Source organism: Oxyura jamaicensis, chromosome 4 (genome assembly GCF_011077185.1).
Source record: "Oxyura jamaicensis isolate SHBP4307 breed ruddy duck chromosome 4, BPBGC_Ojam_1.0, whole genome shotgun sequence".
NCBI classification, from domain to species: domain Eukaryota; kingdom Metazoa; phylum Chordata; class Aves; order Anseriformes; family Anatidae; genus Oxyura; species Oxyura jamaicensis.
Genome location: NC_048896.1, coordinates 9,803,455 through 9,828,606, shown reverse-complemented (window position 1 = coordinate 9,828,606; position 25,152 = coordinate 9,803,455). Strand labels below are relative to the sequence as shown.

At 55.8% G+C, this 25,152-nt stretch overlaps 2 protein-coding genes across 3 annotated transcripts in view; both read right to left on the bottom strand.

Annotated features, from left to right (window-relative positions):
- NLGN3 (neuroligin 3) overlaps nucleotides 1-6,535 on the bottom strand; it is a 34,364-nt gene extending 27,829 nt beyond the window's left edge. The window contains exon 1 of the mRNA XM_035324822.1: nucleotides 6,390-6,535. The gene's annotated coding sequence lies outside the window, so the exon portion shown is untranslated. The remainder of the gene's footprint in view (nucleotides 1-6,389) is intronic.
- A 4,447-nt stretch (nucleotides 6,536-10,982) lies between these two features.
- Nucleotides 10,983-25,152, bottom strand: part of MED12 (mediator complex subunit 12) — a 37,048-nt gene continuing 22,878 nt past the window's right edge. Inside the window, exons 27-44 of one of the 2 annotated variants that reach the window (XM_035325280.1) lie at nucleotides 23,232-23,411; nucleotides 22,961-23,032; nucleotides 22,489-22,649; nucleotides 22,237-22,398; nucleotides 22,040-22,151; nucleotides 21,706-21,795; nucleotides 21,145-21,254; nucleotides 20,728-20,863; nucleotides 20,285-20,446; nucleotides 19,364-19,741; nucleotides 18,873-19,023; nucleotides 18,472-18,677; nucleotides 17,949-18,029; nucleotides 17,511-17,728; nucleotides 16,771-16,933; nucleotides 13,985-14,173; nucleotides 13,731-13,812; nucleotides 10,983-11,421 (exon numbers count right to left, since the gene is read on the bottom strand). In XM_035325280.1, the coding sequence (XP_035181171.1) occupies nucleotides 11,378-11,421; nucleotides 13,731-13,812; nucleotides 13,985-14,173; nucleotides 16,771-16,933; nucleotides 17,511-17,728; nucleotides 17,949-18,029; nucleotides 18,472-18,677; nucleotides 18,873-19,023; nucleotides 19,364-19,741; nucleotides 20,285-20,446; nucleotides 20,728-20,863; nucleotides 21,145-21,254; nucleotides 21,706-21,795; nucleotides 22,040-22,151; nucleotides 22,237-22,398; nucleotides 22,489-22,649; nucleotides 22,961-23,032; nucleotides 23,232-23,411 (2,697 nt within the window). In that variant the 3' untranslated portion in view covers nucleotides 10,983-11,377. The remainder of the gene's footprint in view (nucleotides 11,422-13,730; nucleotides 13,813-13,984; nucleotides 14,174-16,770; nucleotides 16,934-17,510; nucleotides 17,729-17,948; nucleotides 18,030-18,471; nucleotides 18,678-18,872; nucleotides 19,024-19,363; nucleotides 19,742-20,284; nucleotides 20,447-20,727; nucleotides 20,864-21,144; nucleotides 21,255-21,705; nucleotides 21,796-22,039; nucleotides 22,152-22,236; nucleotides 22,399-22,488; nucleotides 22,650-22,960; nucleotides 23,033-23,231; nucleotides 23,412-25,152) is intronic. The other variant, XM_035325281.1, reaches the window with a different exon arrangement.

Here is a 25,152-nt window from a genome sequence, read left to right as displayed (position 1 = left end):
GGCACTGCTCAGTGCTCAGGGGACCGCGCTGCCCTGCTCACGGCAGCATTCTCTTCACCCGCAGCAGGGGCTGCGCTGCTGCCCGCTCTGCAGAGCGCTCGGGGATGGGAGACCCCGAGCTTCTGGAGTGGGGCAGGAGAAAGGGAGTTGCAACCACTGGTTACAATGCACGGGAAGAACAGAACAGCATGAGCTGCATTTGCTGAGACTATAATGTCCGCCAGCAAGCAGGGCTCGCTGGAAACATCAGGAAGGGAATTCCAGAAGATGGAGGTGGGAAAATGCCACCCGCTGCTGGAAGCGCCAGCCCCGCTCACAGCGCCTGTCCTTGCAAGCCGCCCAGCTCACCTGCTGCTGGTGGCAGGAGCATCAGCCCTCCCCCCCCCCCGGCTGCCAGCTGTGCCCTGGCCCTGTGCAGGGATGGGGGACGAGCTTGGGGCTGCAGACCCTGGGAGAACACGAGACAGCTTCGAGCAGCCACGTCCTGCAGCAGCCACCGCTCTGCGAGGTGACGTCAGCCTGGCCAGGAGCTGGCAGGCAGGACACGCCGTGCATGCAGCCTGTGCTGCTCCAGACACTGCCTGCCTCCTGCAGACGCCAGGCCCTGCGCTCCTCGCCCGCTACAGCTTATCTACAAATTGAATTTCACACTTGTGCGCCCCTGGAGCAGGCACGCAGGTGCTGCAGAAGCCACCCTGCCCCTCTGCATCCATCCTTCCCCTCGCCCCACCCCACCACCGAGGATAACGCTGCTGGCGAAGCTTTGCCCGGGAGCACCGGGAGAGCTGAGCTGAGCTCCTGTGCCTTGGAGGGATGGAGGCAGGCTGACGGCCCAGCCCGAGCGCACGGCAGCCTCTGCTCAGCCTCTACCTGCAGCAAGAGCCATTGGCTGCCCGTGTTCCCAAAACAAAGCCAAAGCTGGCATGACCACGAAGAAGACCACAGAGAACACGCAGGCTGAAGGGTCAGCCGGCAGCAGGGCAGCTCTGCAAAATCCCTCTTGCTCGTGCTGCTAAGGCATGCTGAGGACTTGAGGCCAGGCAAGCCAGCAGCTAGGAAAGAAGCCTGTTTAAATTTAATCCAAAATGTACTTTATATTTTTCCCTTGTAGCTTTCTCCTCCCATATTTTCTATCTTCAAGCACAAAAAGCAGAAAGCCTTAAACCTCTGGCAAAAATCCTTTAATGTGTTTTACTGTAAAGGCTGCCTAGTGTTAAGAAATAAGCTGAACCGGAGCAAATCAGGCAGCCTGTGGATGCCCTGGGAGGCGAGGATGAAGCAGGACAAGCAGGCAGGCTGCAGGGACCAGCAGTGCCAAGGAAAGGTGGCCCCGGTGCCAGGAACGCGCCCGCGCTCCCTGCCGAGGTCCCCGAGCACTGCTCTGCCTCGGCAGATGCCCGCTTTGAAGCCTCGCTCCCTGCGGGGGCCGGAGGAGGTTTCTGTGGCCAAGAGGTGACTGCGTGGCTCCCCTTAAGGCTGTGAGCATCAAAGCAACCTCAGCAGGTGAGCATCTGAGCAGCCTCTCACAGGAGGGCCCGGTGGCAGCGGTGAACAAAATGGCACCGAGGCGGAGATGGAAATCACGTTCCCATCGACAACTTCACAGCACCATGGACATCCACCTCCTGGCCTCCTCCACGCGTGACAAAGGACAAAAACTCTCTAAGGCCCATCCCCTTACAGCCCAGCCCCGTGCCCTCACCTCCCAGCCCAGCACAGGCTCTCCTCCCCCAGGACCTCTCCCAGGCCCAGCCTCGTGGCTCCCTGCTGTCCCTGGGTGTTGCTAAAGCAGCCGGGAGCTGGGAGGATGCTTTCTTGCACCCCATGCTGAGCTGCACCCTCACCGACAGCGGGACACGAGGCTTTTCTCAGCCGGGCACAAACACAGGAGCAGAACTGGGGCTGTTTCCTGGTGTGAGTGCGAGACAGCAGGCAGGGCCGGGGGGTGGGAGGAGAGGGAGAGATGAAAGCAGGATCCCACGCGATGCCGCGGTGCCCACACATGCAGCGAGCTCTGGGGCAGCACCGGGGCAGGAGCCCAGCTGCCACGGGGGAGAGCATCCTGCACCCAGCAAGGGCCTGCCCCGTGCCAGCTCAGAGCTGGGTGGGGATAACCCCTGGGCAGAGCCCAGAGCTTCCTGCTGGCTGCACCCTTCCCACGGGCATGTCACAGAAATAACGGCTCAAGCCAAAGGTGCGCCTTGCCCTGCAGACTTTGCTGCCGGTAGTCTGAAGTACGAGCAATTTGCAGCTCAGGAGCTGTCCAAGTGTATCTCCGTGTATTTATTGGCCCTCGGGGAACCTCTTGTCCTTCTTGAACTTGTCCCATTTCTCCTGGAGCCAACATAAGGTTTTGCTGTTCGCAACACCTTGTTCTGAGGACTTGTGTGCTCTGGCAGCACGTCTGTGAGCGGCAGATCCCCTCCTCCTGGTTTGCACCTCCTGCTAGCGGCGTTTGATGTGACCTTGTACTTGCATGGCAAGAATCAGGGAGCAGTTAACCTCCATCCTTTCTCTCCTGGCCTCCTGTGATTTCTGTAGCTGTATCTGATCCATCCTCTGCTGTTTCTTTCCCAGCCTGAAGAGCCTCGCCTTGTTCAGTCGCTTTCTGTGCACGGCCACCCCCGCGGGCAGCGACCCGCAGGTCGCACCGCGGACCGGGGGGTGCTTCTCGTGCTCCCGCGGGGTGGCAGCTCTCCGCGAGGGCTGGCGCTGGGCAAATCTCTGCAGCGCCCTGCGCAGGAGGGACCGTGACGCCAAGGGTGTTCTCAGAAGTCTCCTCCCCGTGCCCGTCTCAGAAGCCTTCCTGGCTGGGCTCTGCCAAACCGCCTCGCCTTCGGAGAGCCCCAGCAGCCCCGGCCCAGACCCAAACAAGGCTCAGGCACAGTAAGAGCCCTGTAATGCTCCCTAACGCAACCTTTCCCAAACTTTGCCACCTGCTCCGCTGGCACGGCCAGAGCATCTGTCCACAAGGCAGAGCTTCAGCTCCGCTTGCCAGGCACCTCGCAGGGTATGCACACGCTGAGATGCAGTTTGAAAATAACAGATGTTACTACGCTGCTCTGCGTTTTGCAGTGTCAGGAACAAGGCTTCTTTACCAACAATCCCCAGAGCTCCTTGCCAAGGCAGTCCCAGCCCAAACAGCGCTGCCCGGCACAAAGCCCTGCCCGCAGACGTCTCCCTGCTCCCTGCAGGACGGACAACGCAGCAAGGGCAGAGGTTCCGCACGTGCCTGCAAGAAGCTGGAGCAAGGTTTTCATCATGCACCACAATACCACCTCTCGTGAGCCCAGACAAGCGACCGAACAACTGGCACGTATCCTCAGCAGGCAAAACTCCCGAGCGCCGCACGCAGCAGGCAGGACGTGGCAGCAGCCCCAGGCTCCCGCTCCTTCCCGCAGCTCCTGCTCCCCCCCAGCTCCCCCTCAGTCAGACTCCCTCCAGGGGCCGAGCGATGTGGGTTCAAACTGCCAGCGCTGGCAATGGCAGGACCTTTATTCATTCCCTTCACACAGCCTTGCAGAATCCTGCTGAGGACAGCACACGGAGCGCCGGGCAGAGCCCGCTCCCTGCCCCCCGTCCCTGGGCACGTCACATTAGGAGACCACCAGAGCTTCTCGGCCAGCGTGCGGCTCCACGCAGCTCCGCCTCTGCCGCGGCTTTCCCCTGAGCACCCAGCACCGGGACGCATCCTGCTTGCTTCTGCTGGCATGCCCTTGCCAGCCTCCGTGCCACGGACCTGCGCGTGCCCCGGCTTTGGCTGGGGATGCAGGTTCAAGTGCCAGGCCCTGGTTTAGAAGAGCCTTCCAAAATGCTGTCAGCAGCAGCAGATAACCACGGCTCATCAGCAGAGGAATCTCTGTCTGGGCTGCCACAGGGAGCAAATGACCGTCCCATCCCAGCGGCACTGAAGCCCTAAGGACAGAGCCAAGCTGTCCCTGTCCATCGCTCCTGGGTGCCCATTTCTCGCACCGGGGCACAGACCTCGTGGGTACTCAGCCCTCCCGTGCTCTGTGTGACACTCCTCGGCTTCTCCTGTGGCTCCCTCCCAGGCCATGCCCAGAAAGCAGCACGCCATGCTCCGTGCCCCATCCGCGCTGCCTCCCACCATCCCTCCACACTTCCACCTGCGTTCCTCACCACTGCGGCTGCCATCAGTGCCACCTGGACACACCACGGAGGTCTGCTCGAGGCCACAGCTAGCTCTGGACGTCTCCAAGGGCTCCCTGCTCACCCACCTGCTGCACAGAGCTGGCTCCTGGCAGACGGGAAGGGAAGGCTGCAGCAAGGTGCTGGGGAGGAGGCAGAACCACGGTCATGGGGGAGGATCGGGAGCTGGCAGAGCTGCTGTTGGTCAGGGATGGCTTAGGTGGAGCTGAAAGGACTTGATGACCTACAGGTCCCTTCCAAACAAGGGCTCCTAAAATCCCTCCTTCCTTGACACAATGGCAAAGCCAACAGGGACCTGTCGGAAGGGTCTAGCAGTCACTGGCTCCTTGCTCTCCCTCATGGACTCATCGTCATCCTGGTCAAAAGCCCCCTGGGTCGTGTCCCTGCCCACAAAACCCCAAGCACACTGAGTGGACCCTGCAGAGAGCCAGGGAAGCCGCCACCTGCACAGCTGCAACCTCAGCGAGCGCCCTGCCAATTCCCAAACCACCTTCTGGAGCCCCGGCAGGCTGCTGGGCCTGGGGCAAGGCAGCACCAACCTGCCCGGCACCTCCACGGGCACAGAGCCTGCGCACGGGGTCTGGAAAAGAGCCAGATCCAGACGGAAGGTGCAGGGCAGCATCCTGGGCTCGGGCTTCCCCACCAGCAGGGCTGCCCCAGGGCTCGTGAGGGTGCTGGGAGGCTGCGCGAGGTGGCGGCACGCAGCCCCGGCCAAGATGGGCACTGGGGCTCCATTTCCTGAGCGCACGGCTGCGCGGCGCCCACGTGCCCGCGGCCGGAGCCTGCCCCGCGTCTCGGCGCCGTTCACTCGCGCCCCGGTGCTCTGGAGGTTCGGAGCCGCACGTTTGCAGGTGTCCAACCCAGCTCCCCATCCCGACGGCGCGTGTAACCATGGCAACTGCACATGCAAGCGGCAAGCCGAGGATCTGGGCTAACTGCAAATGCAAATGAAGCAAACACATGCACAATGCTAAAAGTGTGACCTCTAAATGTCAGCGTTTAACCATTTTGCAGACACCGGCTCTGGTGGCTGCCGCCCGCAGAGCCCTGCTCCCACTGGGACCTGGGGGTGCCCAGCCCTGCCCCAGAGGGTGCCACGGATGCTCCGGTCCAGCACGGGGGGACAAGGAGGTGCCGGCGCTTCCCAAGAGCACCCCTGTGTGATAGGCAACGGGGGCACCTCCAGCTCTCCTGCTTCACTCCCCAGGGGAGGTGTGCCCCCTCGGGAAGGGCTGCAAACAGGCACCAGGATGCACTGCCACTGGGGAGAGCGTGGTGCGGAGAGCGGCTGGCTGGAGGGCGTTGGGTGAGGACGAGGGCCGCCTTGTCTGGGGCATCCTGGCTGCCTGCAGCACGCCCCTTGGCGTGGTCCCTGGTCACGCCAACCACCACCGATGGTGGTCGTCCTGCCGCACGGCTTCGAGCACCATGGAGCCGGGCCCTGCCCGCAGCACATGGTGGCGGAGCCCCCGGCAGCGAGCCGTGCGCCACGTGCTCCTCGCCCTGCTCGCGGACGGGCACGACGGAGCCCGGCCGTACGCCCGCTGTGCCTGCCGCCGGGCCCCACGCTGGGCACAGGGGCTGGGAACGCTGGCAGCTCCGCCAGCCCGTGCCAGATCCGAGCCGAGAGGAGCCGAACCGAGCCATGGGTCTCCCCCTGCCCTTGGCCCAGGGATGCTCGGCCCCGGCACAGCACCGCCCCGGCACAGCACCCCGCCGCCCTGCCCGGCCCGGCTCGGCTCGGCTCGGTCCCCCCGCCCCCGGGCAGCGCCGCGCCGGGCCGAACCGGGCCGGGATGGGGCCGGCGGTGCGGGACGAGCCGCGCTGGACGGGACGGGACGGGACCGGACCGAGCCGTGCCGAGCCGTGCCGTGCCGGGGGGGCCGCGCAGCTGGGCGGGCGCACAATCCCCCTTTCAGCCCGTCGCCATGGCAACCCGCCGGCTCGCCGCGGCCGCTCATCCGGCCCCGTTAACCCCCGCCGTTACCGCCGCCCTCACCGCCGCCCCGCCCGTTAACCCCCGCCGCGCGGGGCGGCGGGCACGGCAATGGCACGGGCACGGGCACGGGCACGGCACTGCACGGCCCCCCCGGCACCGGCACCGGCCCCCGCCCTCCCTTGGGAGCCCCATCCCGGCCGCCCGGTGCCCCCTCCCGGTGCCCCCTCCCCGCCCCCTCCCTCCCGGTGGGTGCCGGCCCGGGCCGTCGGGGCGCACTCACCGTCGGGGGCGGCGGCGCGGCTGGGCCATGCCGGGGGCGGCGGCGGCGGCGGCTGCTCCGCGCCCCGCGCTCCGCTCAGTCCGGCCCGACCCCGCACCGGGAGCGCGCGGCGCGTGCACGGCGGGGGCGGGCGGGGGAGGGGCCGCCGCCGCAGCACCCCTTCGGTGCCGCCGCCGGTACACCGAGCGGCCCCCGGGACCCGCACCGCCCCCCGGGATGCGGGGAGAAGGCACTCGGCCCGGCGGGGCCCGGAGCGACCGGGTCCGCACCCCCGGGACCGCACCGGCCCCGGGGACCCCGCCCGGGCACCGGCCCCCGGGAGGGGGGCACCGGTACCGGCACCGGCACCGGCACCGCCCGAGCGGGACAGCCGCAGCCCGAGGTGCCGCGCACCGCCCGGGGCACCCCGCAGCGCCCTTCCCGGGAGCACCCGCCCCGCCCCGGGCATCTCCGCACAGCCCCGGTCGCCCTGCACCGCCCTGAGCATCCCGGCGGGGCCGTGAGCATCCCGCTCCGCCCCGGGCATCGCCGTGCTCCCGGGGCAGCCCGCACGGCCCCGGGGTCCCTGCGGTGTCCTGGGGGTCCCCGCGGTGTCCTGGGGGTCCCCGCGGTGTCCTGGGGGTTCCACCCCGCCCAGGATGCCTCTGCAGGGCCCGAGCATCCCGCACCACCCTGGGCATCCCCGCGCTGCCCCAGCATCCTGTCCCGCCGTGCCCTGTACCCACCCTGGCCGCTCCACACCGGCCCCTCTCCACCCGCCCGCAGCCCCGTGGTGCCCTGGCACAGCCCTGGCCGTCGGAACATCCCCCCCGGCACATTTTGCTAGGGGAGCAGCCCCCACCTCTCCACTGCTCCGCAGCACCCAGTGGGTCCAGGGGGGTCCATCAGGTACCGGTTCGGGGTGCTCCGGTCCCAACATCAGCCCCGGAGCCAGGCACAGCCGTCCCACCCCGTTCCATGCGTGGGGCTGCGGGCTCAGCAGACACAGCCCCACAGCCCCAGCAGCACTCCCAGCCCCCACAGCCCCCCTGTCACCCCCATTTTCTCCCGGTGTGCCCTCTCCCAGCCCGGGGACATTCCCCCGCCGCGCACAGCCTCCTGGCACAGCGCCTCTCCCCCGTGCCGGGGCCACCTTGCTGTTTCATTCCTGCCTGATGGGATTACAGAAATCATTTGAAACAGGGCACGGATTTGGGTCCTGCTGGATGTGTCTGTGTTCTCTGCAGCTCTCTGCCATTGCCAGGGCAGCATCAGCCGCGGTGCCTGATCAAAGAGAAGGACGTGCAATTACCAGCAGACACCTCCACGCGTTCCAGTCTGGGGCTGGGAGCTGGGCTCTGCCTCCCTCCCGCTGCCAGAGCTGCAGCCCAGACCCGACACGGGCTCTGCGGAGCAGCCACCGCTTCCCATTTCAGATACCTGTGCGGCAGCATGTGAAGGGCAGGCATTTATTTCAGCTCTCCCAATGCCACTGAGTCAGTGAGCGTGCAGCCGAGGGGCTCCCTGCACTCGGACGCTGCAGAGCGGCTCGGAGCCTTCCTGCCCCGCTCCCTCTCCCAGGGCTGCTTGTTGGTGGGCGGCAGCTCGAGCAGCTCCATTGCTGACCCGTTACACCCAGGAGCTGCCCTCTGCCACCCCATGCACCATCAGAGCCCCGTGCCCACTGGGATGGGTGCACCAGCCCTGCCCCGAGCCCCTGCGCACCCCCTGCAGCAGCACCCACGCTCCCTTGGTGGACCATCCACTCCCAGCAGCATCTCAGAGGCTCCCCGGGCTGCCCCCACAGCTGCAGGGCTCCTGCCACTGCCCCCCACATCCTACTGCCCTGGGGGGCTGTGCTGGGGGCTGCAGCTGTGGCTCCTCACCCGCTCCCCGCCACCGGCACCGCACGGGGAGCGTTGGGCACTCGCGGGGCTGCTCAGCCCCCGGCTGCAGCTGCTGGAGCAGGCAGCGATCGATTTTCTTGCACAACACCAGTTCTCGTGGTGCCTGACAAGCTGCCTCTGCCCCCCGGCACAGCCCGTGCAGGCTGCTGGTGCCAGGTGGGGTGGGAGCACGGGGCAGGACCTGTTGCTGCCTATCTGCTGCCCCGGCTGTGCCGAGCCTCCCGTGACCTCAGGCCCTTTCCCATGCCCCGGACACGTGCTGTGCAGCATCACCCACACGCTGCCCTTGGGCCCTGAGCAGGCCTCGAGCCCCGCAGAGCCCAGTGACCTGCACCCTCACGCGGCTCCAGCATCAGCCCCCCAGCCCCCAAGAGTGATTGAAGGCCACAGGGTGGCTGTGTGCATTGGTCAATGGGCAGCGTGTGATAAAATCCCCCAGTCGCCTCTGGCTGTGTCTTAAGCAGCATTTAGCTGCGACTCAGAGAGGGAGCAGAAGGGCTGGAAGCTGTCAGAGCTACTTAAAACTGCCACTGCTCAGTGCTAGCGCGCAGCACAGCAAGGGGGGCTGCGAGGCAGGCGGCCAGGCTGGGCAAAGCGGCCGTGCCCTGCGCCCTGCCCAGGTCTTGCTCCAGTCCCTGTGTCCCCTGCAGCTGACAACCTTGGGGCAGCCTGAGGGTAGCACGGGGGGGGGGGGGGGGGCACAGAGGTGTTTGTCCTGTGCTCACCCAGCTGGCGTGGCTGGGGGGAGCCTTCTGCAGGAGCAAACTCTGGGAGCAGCCCCTGTGCAGGGCTGTGCAGCAAAGCAGGGTCAGCCAGCAGCAGGAACCCAGAGAGGAATGAGGGGAGACATGGAAAACCCTTGGCACCAGGGTTCCCCTGAAAAGGAACAAAACAAGAGGCTGACCCCCAGCTCGGTGCTGTGCTGCCGCAGCCCCCCACCCCACCTCTGCACCCCGGCCCAGGGCCGCCCATGGCGCCGCCGCCGCCCGCTCCGGCTGCTGCAGAGCCGCCCTCCTCCCACCAGCAGCGCGCAGCGATGCAGAAGGCAGCATCCAAGATGCCGCCTGGCGCAGGCTCAGCCGCCTCCCAGGGCCCGCAGAGGAGGGGGCTGCGGGCAGCGGCCGCACACGCCCCAGAGAGAGGGGCTCTGCGTGCCCAGGGGCAGCGCCCAGCTCGCCCAGGCTGCGGCTGCGCCAGCTCCCACCCACCTAACGTGGCTTGTTTTTTGGCATCCCGCTCCTGGGCCCCAGGCAGGACAAGGAAGGGGACACAAGGAAGCCCCCTCCTGTCCCAGCCATGAGTGCTGCTGGCAGCGCTGTGGCACTGAGAGCACGCTGCGGGCGAGCAGAGCCCCTCGGTCCAGAGCCCTGGGCGCAGGGGGCCCGGGCAGGCTGCTCCTCCCAGCCAGCTGGGGCTGTGCCCCGGCCTGATGCTCATTGAAGGGGACAAGCAGCCATGCACAGAGGAAGTTACCCTGCACACAACTGTCTGTTCTCATTAGTGAGGGAGCCTGTCTCCATCAGTCCTGGCCAGCAACACCTTCCCCCCGCAGCACAGCAGGAGCCCAGCCCAGGTGCAAGGAAGCTGCAGGGTGGGGAGGAGCAGGGCGCACAGCTCCCCCCCAGCCAGGGAAGGGCTCAGCTCCAGCTCCTGCAGCAGCAGGAACCAGCCCAGGGGCTGAGCACAGGGAGGCTCTGGCAGGTCAGGCTCCCTCCTGCCCATCAGCCTGAGCAAAACTGAGGGCATCCCCCTTCTTCCTCCCAGCTCCCAGCGCCTGCTGCCTTCTTGTCCTCACACTTGTGGCGCTCCCTACATACTGGTAATAAGCCAGTTTAGTTTATTTTCCCTTAAGAGTTGAGGTTAACTGGAGCTCTTTCATGAGGCCCTGCAAGCCCCACAAGCCCCCACCCTCCTAGGGCAGAAGTAAAATACTGGTCCAGAAAACGTACTAAAGGAAGGACTGCAGGTCGAGCGGTCCCCAAGCAACATGCTGCGGAAGCACCAAGGAGAGAAGAAAGGAGCTGGTCAGTGTGGCTCCCAGGTTTAACAGGCAGCATGAGGGGAGAGCACCAGCACTGCAACTAAGCAAAGCCGAAGCAGTCTGCCACACACAGACAAGACTCCAGCCCAGCAGGCTGCATTAGCTGGGTCTGAGGTTGAGGATGCAGAATGTTACCCACCCAGAAAAGCACTGGGGCTGTCAGGAAGGAGCTAACAGATGAGCCTTGGTGCTTACGAGCAAAACCGTGTTGAGAGAAGTACTGTTCTGAGTGCATTCATGCTGCAGCTCCTCCTAGATTGCAGAGGTACCAGCTTGAGCATCTCTGATACTGCTGTGGCTGGGAAGCTGGGCTCGGTAGGGCTCAGAACTTCTCTCATTTACCTCCCTCTTTGCTCTTAAACCTCTGTCCGTTGGCACATGCCAGAGACTGCTAGTCAAGCTCTAAATCAACACAGAAAGCTTATGAAGTTTGCACAAACCCTAGAAAGCATGTGAACACCAGCTTATGAAACAAATAAGGAAGAAAGGCTTTCCTTCCCAAACCAAAAGGCTTTGCCTCAGCACCACACCCATTCACAAAAGCAGAAAATGCAGACATCAGTTCTGCTGAGGAAGAGATAAAGACCATGCGCAGAGGTGCTGCTGGGCTGTACTGGGAAGCTGGGAGGAGCTCGAAGGAGGAAAAGCAGACTGAATACACACTCCTTTTGCAAAGTAAGCTCTCTGTATTCATCCGAGAATGTCTGCAGTACAGGGTTCATCTGGTATAAATAAAGTACAAAATTTTACAGTGTCTTAATCATTAACAAAAATACTAAAAACGGAGTAAAAACTGAAACCAAAGTGGGAAGGGAGACTATCAGCCACAAGGGATCTCCATAAATGTTTGTAGAAATTGGATAGTAAAAACACTTTCTCTGTACAATAAAACCATCCTCCTGGCATCTCCCCGTGAGATGGGCAGCGGCAGCACACAGCACTTGGGGCACGAGCCCAAGGACAGAGGCTGGGAGCAGTCCCAGTCTGCAGGTCAGGCTTGAAGAGGCTGTATCCAGTCCACAGTGATGTCTCCCTCCCGGACCAGGCTGAAGTGCCACAGATCAGTAGCGTCCAAAGGGGTTGTTGTTCTGCTGTGGCTGTGTATCTGTTGAGGTCAAGAGTTAGACAGTCACAAGGTTTGTTCAGCAAGCAGACTCCCCTCCCATCACCAGCAAAGCTCTGCGGGGTACGTCGCAGTGTACGAGCAAAACCAAACATAACACGCTTATATCCTTTCTGGCACTCCCTGTTCTGCTCATTTCTCTGAGGCTTTACGCAGGAGCACAGCCAGGACCCCATGTTCTTTGAGGGAGAGACAGATTTGCACCAGTCCCAATCCCAAAGCTTCTCCAGAAGAGATCTCTCAAGGCACAACTGGTGCACCACAACAAAGCTCTGAAAGATGGCAGCAAGTTAGGAGGATAAGGCTGTGTGCAAATTATTTCTGTACTTCGAAAGAAAATTTTGCCCTGTAAGATTGCACAACACCTGGAGCCAAACAAGCTGTTCAGACAGCTAGTGTCAAATACGCATCCCGAGGTACACCCAGAAAGCAGACGTAGCGAAGGTTTCAGGAACTCTTCTGACTCCCTGACAGGATGTACAAAAGAACAACATCCCCAAAGGACTTCCAGCTGGCACAAAAGGGACAGGAAACGTGGTAAGGTTTTATTAAAGAACCTCATGAACTTCCCAACTGATGCTTGGTGATGCACACTGCTCAGAAGTATACTTGGGTACTGAGATTAATAAAATCCTGAGAGTTTTATCTTGAAACCCAGTCAGCACGTCGTATGCTGCTGCAGACTAAGTAAAAGACCAGCGTGACCCGAGGCTAGCCCACCTCTTTCTCTCTCAACTCTGCTGGACAATAGCATATTTAGGAATATCCTAGAACCTCCTGACCCACCGTGAGCCCAAGGTGTTCTTGTCCCCCTCCTACAAGATGTTCTTGGTTATGTCCTGCTTCCTACCACACCCCGGACACTGCAGACAAGAACTCCAGATGGTTCCTGGTGGAGCTGATGCAAGCCCAGCGAGGTGGCATGGAAGCTGCATGCTGACACATGGCTGCATTGGACCCACGCATCCGTTCCATATAAAACCCCGCTCCGTTTGCTACACAGACAGGATAGGAAAATATGGCTATTCTGCTATATTCGGATACTTAGATGAGATATTCCTATGCTTGAATGTCCTGGCTGGGATCCTTGCACAGACTTGTGGTTTGTGAGTCTGGCTAGTAGAAAACTTAGCACATTAAAACTTCTGTGTACTTCTTGTTTGTTTGTTTTTGTCACAAGGACTAAGAACTTTATCAAGGAACAAGTGTAAGCACTATTGTTTGGCCATTATTTGTCGCAGACGTTTGTTACGTGTGAAAGCTGTGCATATAGGAAAGAAACACCTCCACCCCTGATCGTATCAAGCTTTTCCCAAGCACAAGCCTACTCTGAGAAATAACCAATTTAAGGAACTGAATTAACCAAGCAGATAGATCAAAATCTGCCAAATGTATTTTTACTTGACATCGAGCTGTAGGCATTCACATCCTTGACTACCACAGAAATGGTGGCCCAGCAAGAAGAAAGGAGGGTTGTCCACAGAAATGGTGGCCCAGCAAGAAGAAAGGAGGGTTGTCAGCTCCCAGCCAAGTTCCCAGCCCCCACCACACACACAGCTAGCACACTGCACAAACCCCGTGCAGCCCATTCGCAGGCATTTTCATCGCGTTGCTGCCATTTTTTATGGCACAAAAGCCAGTAAGGTGACAGTAAAACAGCAGGTGGTTCAGAGGGGAACAGCACAGGCACTGGGTTGTTTCTAGCCCCCCAGCCAGCAGTTAAATACAGATTATAGGAATAGTTGCACAGTGCCAGACTGCAAACATCATCTGTGCCATTACCCTGTCTGTGACAGCCGCCACAGAAGCCCACAGAACACAGCAAGTATGAAGCAGTGCTTCCTAGAGTACCCTCCTTGCCTCCAAGAAGTCTTGTCCTGATCACATCTCTGGGTCACCCGCCATGTGAATGCCGCAGGATTACAGCCACCCTGCCTCCCCGAGCCCCTCAGAGGTCATTTACAGCAAAGGAAGCATCTCTGAATGCTTTAAAGCTGCAGACTGAATCCTTCTGAGAAAACTGCAGGACAGCCCCTACAAAGGCTCAGCTCTCTCATCCCTCTGCATGCAGCAGGGCTGGAAGGTTGTTCACATGCTGGCAGCACTGTCTGCCCTGCTGTCGTGCCCCTTTGGGCCAGGAGCTCAAAGTCCTGATACCATTTCCCTGCCAACATCATTTACGGCCTCAGACAGACAGTTTGGCTTGGCCCTGCTTCCCTGCACCAGGGTACCTGCAATAGGGAATGGCAGGGGAGGGGATTAGGGACAGGATCAGGAACACCAAGGCTTACTGGAAAGCTGCTGTTGAAGTTGTCGAACCAAAGCAGCCGTTTGCTGCTGCTGCTGCGTCTGCTGAAGGCCCTGGCGCTGGAACTGCAAAGAGAGAAACGTGGTTACAGCCACACCACCTGCCTGGCACACTCAGCATTTACACAAGCCCTGGGAAATGAAGGGGAGGGAGAAAGGGTGGGAGGGCAGGATGCAGGCAGAGCACGGTCGGATTTGTGCTGGAATATTGCATCCCTCTGTCTGAGGGAACACTCACAATGGGCTGCTGGGGGGGAAGAGCCTGCATCCCCAGCCCTGGGGGCTGGCCCTGCGCCTGTGGCTGAGGCACTGTGGAGACCTGGGGTTGCTGCTGTGGCTGCGGCTGTGGTGGAGGCGGCTGCTGCTGCTGTTGTTGTTGCTGTTGTTGCTGTTGCTGCTGCTGCTGTTGTTGCTGCTGCTGTTGCTGCTGGGAAGACAAAAGAGAAGGGGCCATCGGGGACCTGTCTGGGCAACACACAGGCAGGGCTGAAGGGAAAAGGATGTTCTACCGCTGTAAGGAAAGTGGTGTAAGAGTATGTTACAAGTACCCAAATGTACACAAATTTCACCAGGACCCTGCCCCAGGCTGAGAAATTGCATGAAAGACAGTGACAGTAACAAAATTCTTCTGTAAGATGAGGTTTCAGCAGATGGCAGGAAGAGAACTACAAGCCTACTTGTCAGCTGGGGAATGACTAGGAGTAAACACAATACAAGAACGGAAAACAACTAAGAGCTATCTCTGGAGGTTGGCCAGTTCATCTCTTGCCTCCTGGTAAGATCAGCAATACCTGTTTCACTAAGTGTTTGCCCGACCTCTTCTCAAAATGTTTCCGGACATACCAGCACAGCTCCTGTAACCTCTCTATTCAATCCATTTCACATCACACACCTGGCTGCTCCCAGTGGAGTTTTTATAGTCTATCTTGAATCCTGTACGTTAAGATTTAAGGCCATTTCTTGTCCTATAGCCAAGAGACATGAACTGGTAAGAGGTTTCTTTGTGGGTTTGTTTGTTTTAAAAAGACAAAATCTGGGGCTCCCCTTGTCTCTCCTTCTCTAAGTTGAAGCCCAGCTATTTCAGCCTTTCCTCCTCAGAAACATTCCCCAACTCTTCAAGACATCTTACTGCCCTTCTCTGCCACTCCTGACAGTGATGCCACACATCAGTAACAGGAGGTAGCTAAAACTGGATGCACTGCTCCAACCTAGATCTTGATGCAACTAGTTACAGAAAGAAGAATACAGAGAGACAGAATATTCTGTCAAGGTAGTTTTAAACTCTCTAGGTCAACAGAAGAGTTTCTAGGAGAAACAGAACACCACTGAAACTATCATAAAAAACATGGTGATGATAGGTACTGTTCTGATCACTGGCTCAAAAGGGTAAGGTTCAAACCTTGAACAGACTCAGAAAACAGACAAAAACGTATCAGGAGAAGGGATGGTATCTTATGAGAGGAGGTCAGAAAAACCTGACCTACGAAAGATGCAAGTGCTCCCTAGGAGTACACTGGGTAAACAGCAGAGAGAAAGAAGAGACAGTAAACAAGGACAAAAGAGCCAGGACACAGCAGAGAGTAATAACTGGGTACAAGAACCACTCACAAATACAATGAAGCTTGGATCAAGGATTCTACCCATCAAAGGGAGTGAGTTTCTAGACCAGCCTCCTAACTTCTGTCTTAAGCCAATTTGGTCCCTTAGGTTCATGAAACGGATTCTACGACCTCAATAAGCAGGTAAATGCTTATGACAAGAAAGCAGGTAACTGACTCAATGAGTCTGGAGACCTTCCTCCGGATTTCACGTCCTGCCTCCTTGCAACAGCTGACTACCACCCATGGAAAACAGAAGGCCGTGCTTCCTTTCTATAAGCTACTGCATGTGACAGTCAACTCAAGCATCAGGAGTCTGTTCCGCATCTGGCATGCTCCTGGTAGTACAGCAAGAGTCACTGTAACCACAGAGATTTTGGGCACTCCACGTTTTGGAGTAACCAAGCAATGTCAGCTAAAAGCTGAAGGTACATGTTAAGTTACTGAGCTAGGAAAACTGCTGGCAACTTGTCTGAGGTTATGTTCTTTTCCTAAATACAACTGATGGAGAATGCTAAAAGAAACCCACTGAATAGTCAGAAGGTGCTACTCATCAAAAGGGCTAAAAGCTGCTGACCACGCTACAGGCAGCCTCTTGTCCAGTACAAGGCAGCAATTCTCAAATACTGCTGACCGTGGCACTCTGCAGAAACCACTGTCTTGCTCAGGCCTCCCTCAGAAAACTAAGTGTCATCACTCTGTGCCATTTCAAATCTACCCATATTCTACCGGTTTGCTAGGCCTTGTCATAAGGCACACAGTTCACCAAGTAACCCACAAACTCCCTATTTTTGTGTTTCCCTTTCAGCTCAAAGCATTCCTGCAACTCCAAGAAATGCGTATCTATATTCATGATGGGTATTTATTATTCATAAGGCCGTGATGCAAATCCATGGAATACTCCATGGAGTTAACACACACCTGTGAACTTCTCCGAACCTGGAGTTAGGTTTATCAGCTCACTGGATCAGTTTTTCACCATCTACTGTTAGATGTGGAGTTCACGGACCAATTCACACCAGGTTTCCTGCCTCTGAATGCCACCTACTTTGATCTTGTGAAAACACAAGACATGCCCTTAAAACTGATCTTATAAAGAATGACTCTGCCTGCCCTGATATGGGCGGGGGTGGGGGGGGTTCATTTTGTATCTAGGAATACTTGATTTCTAAGACAGTTGGCATTTTGCATGATCTTATGGGCCCAAACTGAACAGGAAGAGGTAGGATGCAGGCCACAGAGCACTAAACAGACCTTTTGTGCTCTTAACTTTCTTTTAACCTTATCCTGGGTGACTGGCAAGAGGCAGTGCAGCAGGTTTCTCCATCAGGAGCGGCCAACTCCAAGGAAGGGAGAACTGCCTAGCAAAGCATTACAGACAGCCCCCACGAGCTGACATCCCTTTGATGCACCAACAACCACTCACCCTCAGCATCTGCTGCTGCTGTTGCTGCTGCTGCCTCAGGTACTGCTGCTGCTGCTGGTCAGGCAGTATCTGGCTGGGCCGAATTCCTGAGGGGACTCCTTGTGGACCCAAATGGTTCATCCCACTCATCATGGGGGCCTGCTGTATTGACTGGTGAGGGAATCTGCAAGAGAAAAGGACAAGCCCGTGGAGTAAAAGATTCACAGGCAGCTAGCTTCGCTAATCGAAAGCCAACTGCTGCCACAACAGACTGCCCAAACAGCTGCTTGCAACCCGTGCTGCTTCTCTGCAGAGAGGTGAGGGACACCAGGCACCTTGCAGGGCTCCATCCAGAAGCCCTAAGTAATGGTATATGGCCCACTGTTCTGCACTGTCTCACTGGAGGATTTATGCCTGCCCAGGAGCAATGGAAATACCATATTGCACCTTCAGAAGGTGAGCTGCTGGCTGGATTTAAATTCAAAAAACTGTGACTTTCCCAGGTCATTTACTTCACAATTTCATCTTTCTCTGGTTAGTAACACCAACTCCTGCCTGCAGCTAGCATCTCCGAATTTCATCCTATCTCTCTGTTTCTTCTCGGGACTGAAAGCTGGATAAAGATGTTCCCCGAGGGTGTAAAGGACTCAGATGCTGTGTAACACAGCATGGAGAATAGGCTTTGCACAGATTGCTGTTCAAGTTGTCTGGACAGAGCAGGGAAGCCCTTGATGAAATACATCCAGTAGGGTGGGAGGTACCTCTGTGTGTTGCCCAAGGTGTGCCCGTAGCCTGGAGCCTGCTGGTGCACATAGCCACTTGGTCTCTGCTGCATCTGTCTAACAGGATCCACCAGGGCAGGATTAGAGCTGGGGTGGGAATTTTGATAGGGCTGGCCAGAATACGTAGGAGGTACCATCGTGCCTGACTGGGAGGGGTGCTGCTGAAGGCCTATGTGGGAGACGTAAGATGTGTAACCCTGAAAGGAAATAAACAAACAAAAGCTTTGTTAGTCATGGGGCAGCATGTATTCTCCTGTAAACGCGGTCACAAGACAGTTCATCTCCAGGATTCAGACTTGTGCTGGTCAGAAAATGAGTGAAAACAGCCAGGAGATTCCAGGACTTAACAGCAGAAATGAAGACACTGCCATGTGCCGTAGCAAGACTCCAGTTTTACCCGTGGTCACTGCCACTTACCTGGGAGGGCTGCAGTGTTCCATAGGATGGGGTTGGAGCCATCTGGCGTACTGGCTGCTGTCCCATTATGCCTTGGCCCTGCTGGAAGGCAACATCGGAACAGTTTTTTCAACATCTCCAAAGGCCAGGATGCTGCTGCCCTCTCCTCAGCAGTCCCACCATACCAGCCAAGTAGCTTCACCACTAAACCTACCAGGCTGCTTCACGGCACCCAGATGCTAATGACATTTGCCTCGCCCTGACTTGGGACACACAGGCTGCTACCATCCCACCCCTCCACTGCCAGGCTGTGCCCCTCTCACTGCCCAACAGCTGCAAGACATCCCCAGTGCGCCTCACTCCTCCAACTGCTGGAGAAATGGGTCCAACAAAGCCATTAGCAAACACACAGCTGCCCAGATGACAACTTTTGAGGGCAGAAACAGAGATAGGATTGGAGAGTTCTGGCTAGAGTGGATAGTGTCAGCCAACAGCTAGGACTTGCTGTGCTGTAGGGCCCAGCAAGAGCACATCTCTGACTTACCAGCTTTGCTTGAAGCTGCTGCCTCAGTATCTGTCCCTGGGACACTGGAGGTTGTTGTCTGTACACTGCTGGCTTGTAGGAGGGGTCAATGCCCATCATGCTCCCCATCCCCGAAGGCAGCACCCCACTGTATGGAGGACGACTCTGAACAAGTTTCCCCAGCGGCATGCGCACAGGTCTGTAGGATGTATCCAGGCGAGGGCCACCTGCAAGAGAAAGAGAAACAGACTGACTAGGCATATGCTATTGTTGAGCCTTGTAGCTCCAGAATAACTGTTCATCACTATATCTGGATACATAACAGGCAGAAGGGCAAGTGGGTGTAGAACCATCTCACAAGAAGGGTTCTTACAAGAGGTTCCCAAAGACATGCCCCACTCTCACCTCCCCTCTACACCTACCTGCTGGAAGAGGCTGATTCTGGGCATAGAGACCCACCGGTGATTGCCCATACGCTAGCCTAGACATAGTGCTTCCCGCCTGGTGATGCAAGAGGTCTGTAGGCATGCCAACTCCATACGAAACCCCTCGGCTGGGACCCAACACAAAATCCTGCAAGGACCAAGACGCGAGTAAGAGAGATCAGCGTGCACTGCGAACTCATGAACAGATCAAGCATATGAAAGGGTTGCAAAGCTCACAGGAGGAAGCCTGGGTAGGTCCCTGCCTGAGCTGAAAGCCCCCTTCCCACCCATCAGGGATTAAGGAAATGCTTGCCCTGCCCCAGCCTAGTAGAAACAGGACAGAGCTCCAACGCTCCCATCTGAGAGGAAACATATCCCAACTTCACCACTACTGCTTTCAGGCTCCTTAGAAAGAAGCAAGGGAGTGCTCAGGGCTGGACTAATGGGGTTGGACACAGGAGGTCTGTATCTGTTGGGCAGTCATTTACCTCACTTTTGCTGGCAGACTGGTTGCGTTTCTTGGTTTTGCTCTGTTTCTTCTTGCGTTCTTCAGTAGAGGTGGCAGGATTGGAGCTGGTTTTATCAGCCTTGGTTGGTTCCACAGCTTTCTTCTCTGGCTCTAAAGTCACAGGTGTAGGAGGCTCCTCCTCTTCAGGAGGCAATGGCAAGGGCTCCAGGTAGTAACTGCGGGGCTTGGGTTTCAAGTGCGTGTGGTACAGAAGAAGCCTCTGCTGCTCCTCAAATCTAGACACCTTGCGGTCCACCCGGACTGTCCCAAACCATCCCCAGGACAGAGGGGCTGAGTGCTTTAAGCCCTCAAACAGATCCCAAGGGGAAATCTTCTGCTTTGTAGAGACTTGCAAACCCTTGAAATCAAAAGAAAGAAGAACCTCTAACCCCTGTTCTTTCTCCTACTACAGGGAACTCTACACTTTCAGACTCCATTCCACATGCTACAGGACAAAAAAAAAAAAAAGACACCCTGAGCCCTTACTAGTGGTTCTGCTCTTCCACAGGGCAAAGCACTCATTTCTAAAAACCTTCATCAAAAACTGCCATTCTCCTTCACCCCACCTCTGACAGTCTCCTGCCACACACTGACAGTACCCGTTACGTCATGTGACAGGGATTACAGATTTTTTGCCTCATACAGCCATGAGTACAAAACAGAAGTTTAAATAATTTCTCAGGCCATAGCAGCAGGTATTGCTGAGCATTAACACCCAGCTTTGCCCTTTTCAGACATAGTTATGCGCCAGCTTGCCTGCGTGCAGCCAGCCATTTCAAGCTCGGCAGGCAACAAGGTGCTGCATACTGATGCCTCCCAAGCAGTGGAGATTCATGGCATCAGAAGACAAGGCGAAAGCTGCGCGCAGGAGCTGTGAGGCAGACAGCAAAGCTTCACTTACCTCCTTCTTGAATATGGAGTCAAATCCAGCTATTTTATTGCCTTTGGTGTCAATGAGGGATCCCTGAGGTTCGCAGGTGATGACATCTCGGGTCTGCTTGGGAAGTGGCAGGAGCTGTCGTACCTTCTCCAGGCTGTCAGACTGCCGGTCCCCCAGCTCTTTCTGCACAAGTGGAGTAGAGAAAACTTCAAGAATTGCTCAGAAAAAAAAAAAAAAAAAAACACCCCAAAGCCTACCTGTGCCTTTAGTGGTGTCAGCCTCCACCCCTGTGTTACCTGTCATCTCTACATCGTTCAGCCCAAGGCCCACAGAGCCACTAGGGCAACCCTTACTGCTTTTCTAAACAGCAACAGGACTAGTACAACGTGAGACAGGTAAATCTGCAGAGTTGGATGACCATGACGCAGCACACAGCTCCCCGTACAGGGCCTGGTGTCCCTCACCCTGAGTTTCTTGACGAGATTCATGTACGCCCGCTTGTTTTCCTCCATGCTGCCCTGAGAAATGCTGGACATATCAGCAGCCAGGGTGCCATTGATGAGAACACTCAACATGTCCAAGACAGTAGTGAAGAGCTCGCTGTTGGTCAGAGCAGAAAGGCCAAAGTCACAGAAGAATCAGACAAAGTCCCTGCCATCACACTAACACCAAACACTATCAGCCTGCTAGGAGTATACTTGGACACTAGGACCTAAGTTACAGCCTGCTATTACTCCAAAGCCTCTTTCACCTGTCACAGTGCTTCCAACAGAGTGTCTAGAGAGAGACAGCTAGCTCACACAAGAAAAGGGGCTGTGCTAATGAATGCCTGACTGTCTCTCTTGGGAACCATACGGATCAGAAGTCAGCCAGAAAGTTACTTGTTTGACTGCATGTCCACGGTGCCGCTGCTGATGATGTCCAGGAGAAGCACAGCCCATTCAGTTGTCTGCTGCGTACTGCGTTGAACCGTGTCGAACATCCCTCCCACCTGACAGAGAAGAGCAGTTTAGTCAAAAATACTCCAAGAAGAAAGACTAAGACTTAAAAGTGAGAAAGAAGCCTAAACCAGAGCAACTCCTGTGCTACGGCAACTCCTTCTGAGAGCTCAAGGAGACTGCAGTCAACAGGACAAGCCTCAGATAAGAGTAGTCACAATGGGGAGCACAAAAGCGTTACAATAAGAAGGCAATACTGTGAGCATCCTGCACAGCACATCTCTGAAATGCTGACCAAGATTGTGGATTTCATCCTGGTCCAATAGAACAAGGAAGTTTTTCCACACATTCTTTACCACTCAGGTTTAAAACCCAGCAGCAGCAGGGGTGACCCTCACTTCAAGACATTTATAGCCCTGCCAGTGTGTGTGCGCTCCAAAAAAAGGGGGGAAAAAGGCACTGAACTATTCACTTCATATGGTTAACCTCTTTGCAACTGCTCACCAAGTTCAGTCGTAACTTCAGGGCTTCATGCATCAGCTGCTTGGCTTTGCAGTCATCTTGATACTGATCTTCCCGCCAATTCGTAACAATCTAAGATTTAGAAGAGAGGACAGACCTCACGTGTTATATGCTGAACTTTACAGAGAGCAGCTTGTGCTATCCAATGACTGGTGACTCAGAGAGGTCAGCTCAAGCACCCTGTATCAACCCTGGTAAGATCTTTGCCTTATTGAGCACAAAGACAGACAGACAGACGTCTCCAAGGACATGCCAATAGTCTGTCTGCTCAGCAGTGAGCCTTTGAGGAAAGTGAGGGGAAAAGCAAGACACCTACCTGCTGGACCTGACTGTACAGAGAGGTGAGGAGGCCTTCCCGCTGCTCATCCTGTCCCTTCAAGCAAGTTAGCACCAGTGACAGAAACGGCTGCTGGCTCAGGAGGGACATGCTGCAGAGAGGACAGTGATATAACTATGCTGCCAGGCTGCGGGAGCAGCACAGCAAGCAAAGCCTGCCCTCTCCCCAGGACTCACCTTTTCTGCTTCTGGCGGTCCCGCTCTTTGCGGGATGATGACCCCAGATGTTGTCCTTTCTCCAGTTCTTCTCCAGCAGCTTTCAGCACATGGCCCTGCACTGATGTTGGAAGCTTGGCAATTAGAGGGGCCACCAGCCACACTCCTGATCTCTCCAGGGAGCTGTGACAATACAAAAGAGAAGAGCAGTTTGTAATCCAACCTACGATTCAAGTTGTCTACAGGACAGCTTCATGTTGAGACTACACCTACCTGAGGATGGGTTTGGATTTGTTGCTGGCTGGTGTAGCACTTGCTGAGCTACTGAGACTGTTGACTCCATTGCCAGCAGAACTCGCAGAGCTGGTCTCTGCTGACTGCTGGAATACCTCAATAGTGGCCTTGGCTATATTTTCTAACAAGGAGTTCATTTCCTGGAGATAGGGAAGAAAAGAGAGCTAAGTCCTGCTCTGAGAGCACCCACTGATAGGGCTTCCATGTTTAAACACATTTAAACTCAGTAGAAATCTAGATTGCCAGCTCCCCCATGAATGCTTTCCTTTGGGTCTCAAGACTCCTCACACCCATCTCATACCTGGTTTTCACAAGCCAGACTCACCAGTGCATGCTCTTCATTTTCTCCCTATTCTCACTTCTGCCAGGTCACCAACCTACCACCTCACAAGCAGCCACTTCAATGCTGGCAGCACCCATCCCTGCATGGTCCCACTGAGCAGAGACTCACGTTGTTTGCAGTCTGCTTAATCATCAGCTGCAGCTCCAGCGAGGACTGCCTCATGGTCCACTGGTCCAGATTCTGCAACACACACACACACTTCGTATGAGTCCTTATCCCAGCTCAAACTATGTCCTCAACCCATGCCCTCAGCTCCCATGATAATGAGCGTCAGACCCCTCAGAGAGGGCTGCACCACTCCAACAGCGCCGACTCCACCATCCTGATGTCACATCAGGCAGTTACTAGATCATTCTTGGACTCTGTCAGGAGCCTGCACCTGTAAGATGCGTTTAATCCTCTGCCGCTGAGGATTTTCTCCTTCCTCGTTGTCCAGCAATCGGTGTGGATAACAAATCAGCTGCATCAGCCTCTGGGCCTGTGTGCTGCTCAGGACGGGATCCTGCAAGTCATTGCTGTCTTCACAGAGGGACTTCAGACATCGCTCCCCTACCCACTCCTGCAGGATGAAGGCAGAGTTAGAACAGTTAAACTCATTTCTGATACCAAACTGGTGCTTCTGCTTGCAGTATCTAATAGATGCAGGGAAAACAAACTCCTAAGAACCTTACTAGTACGCAGTAATGCCTGATAATCATTTTTCTTCGTGAACAGCACTATCCTGATTCAGCAGGCATCAGGCACAGCACAGCAATCACGACAAAGGAAATACCAACTCTGACAAATCAGCAGTGGAGAAACACAGTAGCTGCTGCTTCTTTTGATGAAGTATTAGCATGATTTAACACTACACAGTCACTGCCATGCCCAGGCTTTATCAACATCGCCACTTGGGCTCAAAGGTCAGAAGGGATCACTTAAATTTATGTAGTCTATTTCTTGTGCAAAACCCTAGGACTGTGCTAAATTAAATAATTCAGGGCTGCAGCTAAGGCTAAACTAGAATGTGTCTTAAGGAAAAGCACATCCCTTAACTCTCAAATGGTAATGGAAAACACACTGCCATCCTTAGTGAAAAACATCCACCTTGCTTCTCACTGCCTGGAAGGGAAAATAACTGACTGGATACAGGATGTTTATAAGGTCACAAATCATGAGGAGAAGGTGGACAGAAAACTATTATTGTCAGCCTCCCAATTTCAGTTGGTGGCCTCTAAACGTATCATCAGATGGCAATTTCCAAAACAAATATGAGGTAGATACTTCTTTATGTAATTCACAGTTAACCTGCAGCATTCATTACTGCGGGATTTTTTCATACTGAAAATCAATTAGGCTAATTCATGAAAATTAAAATCTACAGAGGATTGCTATGTAAGCACTTCTGCAGCTGCATATCAAGCCAGATCAGAGAATTCTTCCACTGAGAAGTGACAACCAGAGGAAATGAGAGGAGAGATGAGGACCCAGTTCATGAAGCACAGGTGCTGATGCTAAGCCTAGAAAGCTGGGAATGGTCCCTTTTTCCAGCAGACAGTAGTCTAAGCACTAAGTAACGCATGAAGACTGGAAAGACTAAGTCTCTGACTTGAAACCCTTGTGAAAGCACAGCCTAAGTCTCTAGTGACCTCATCCCAAAATACAACTCTGCTTTGCCAATACACGTGGATCTGGCGATTCCTCCAATGCCAGTCACATTTATTCCCTTCACTATGCCGTTCTTCTCAAAATTTCACTTCCTTGTATATGTAATAAGCACATCCTTGGGAAGACCCTTTTTGCTACTTGCCTACCTTTCTAAAAGAATTCAGTGGGACTTATCCGCAATTATCCCTTTCTTGGGATAATCTTACAAGTAGGTATTAAGTCAACTACCATTTTTGTCCTCAAGGGACTAACAGCCTCTTTCTCACCAACATTTTTTTTCTTTAAATAGGACAGTCACCTCCACGGGCTCCATGTTACTGAAACAGAGTCCTTCATCTCTCCCTTCACAGGAGAGCACAATGAATGCCTTTTCCAAGTGCTATGGACAACTCTATCCCAACCACCAGATTCAAGTTAGCAGCTTTGTCTCAAGCCTCCCTCTTGGCTTCCACTTGTGACTCTGTGTCTTATCACAGCTCTGTGTAATTAACCTTTTCAGAGGGAAAATCATCATTACGTGTACTAATCTGAATAGGCTAAAGGGCAGACCAATCATTTGGTTATAAACATTAGCACCTATGAAACCTTTAACTTAATTCTATAATCTACTTTTTTCCCCCTACACCATCATGACGATGTCTAATATAAAACAC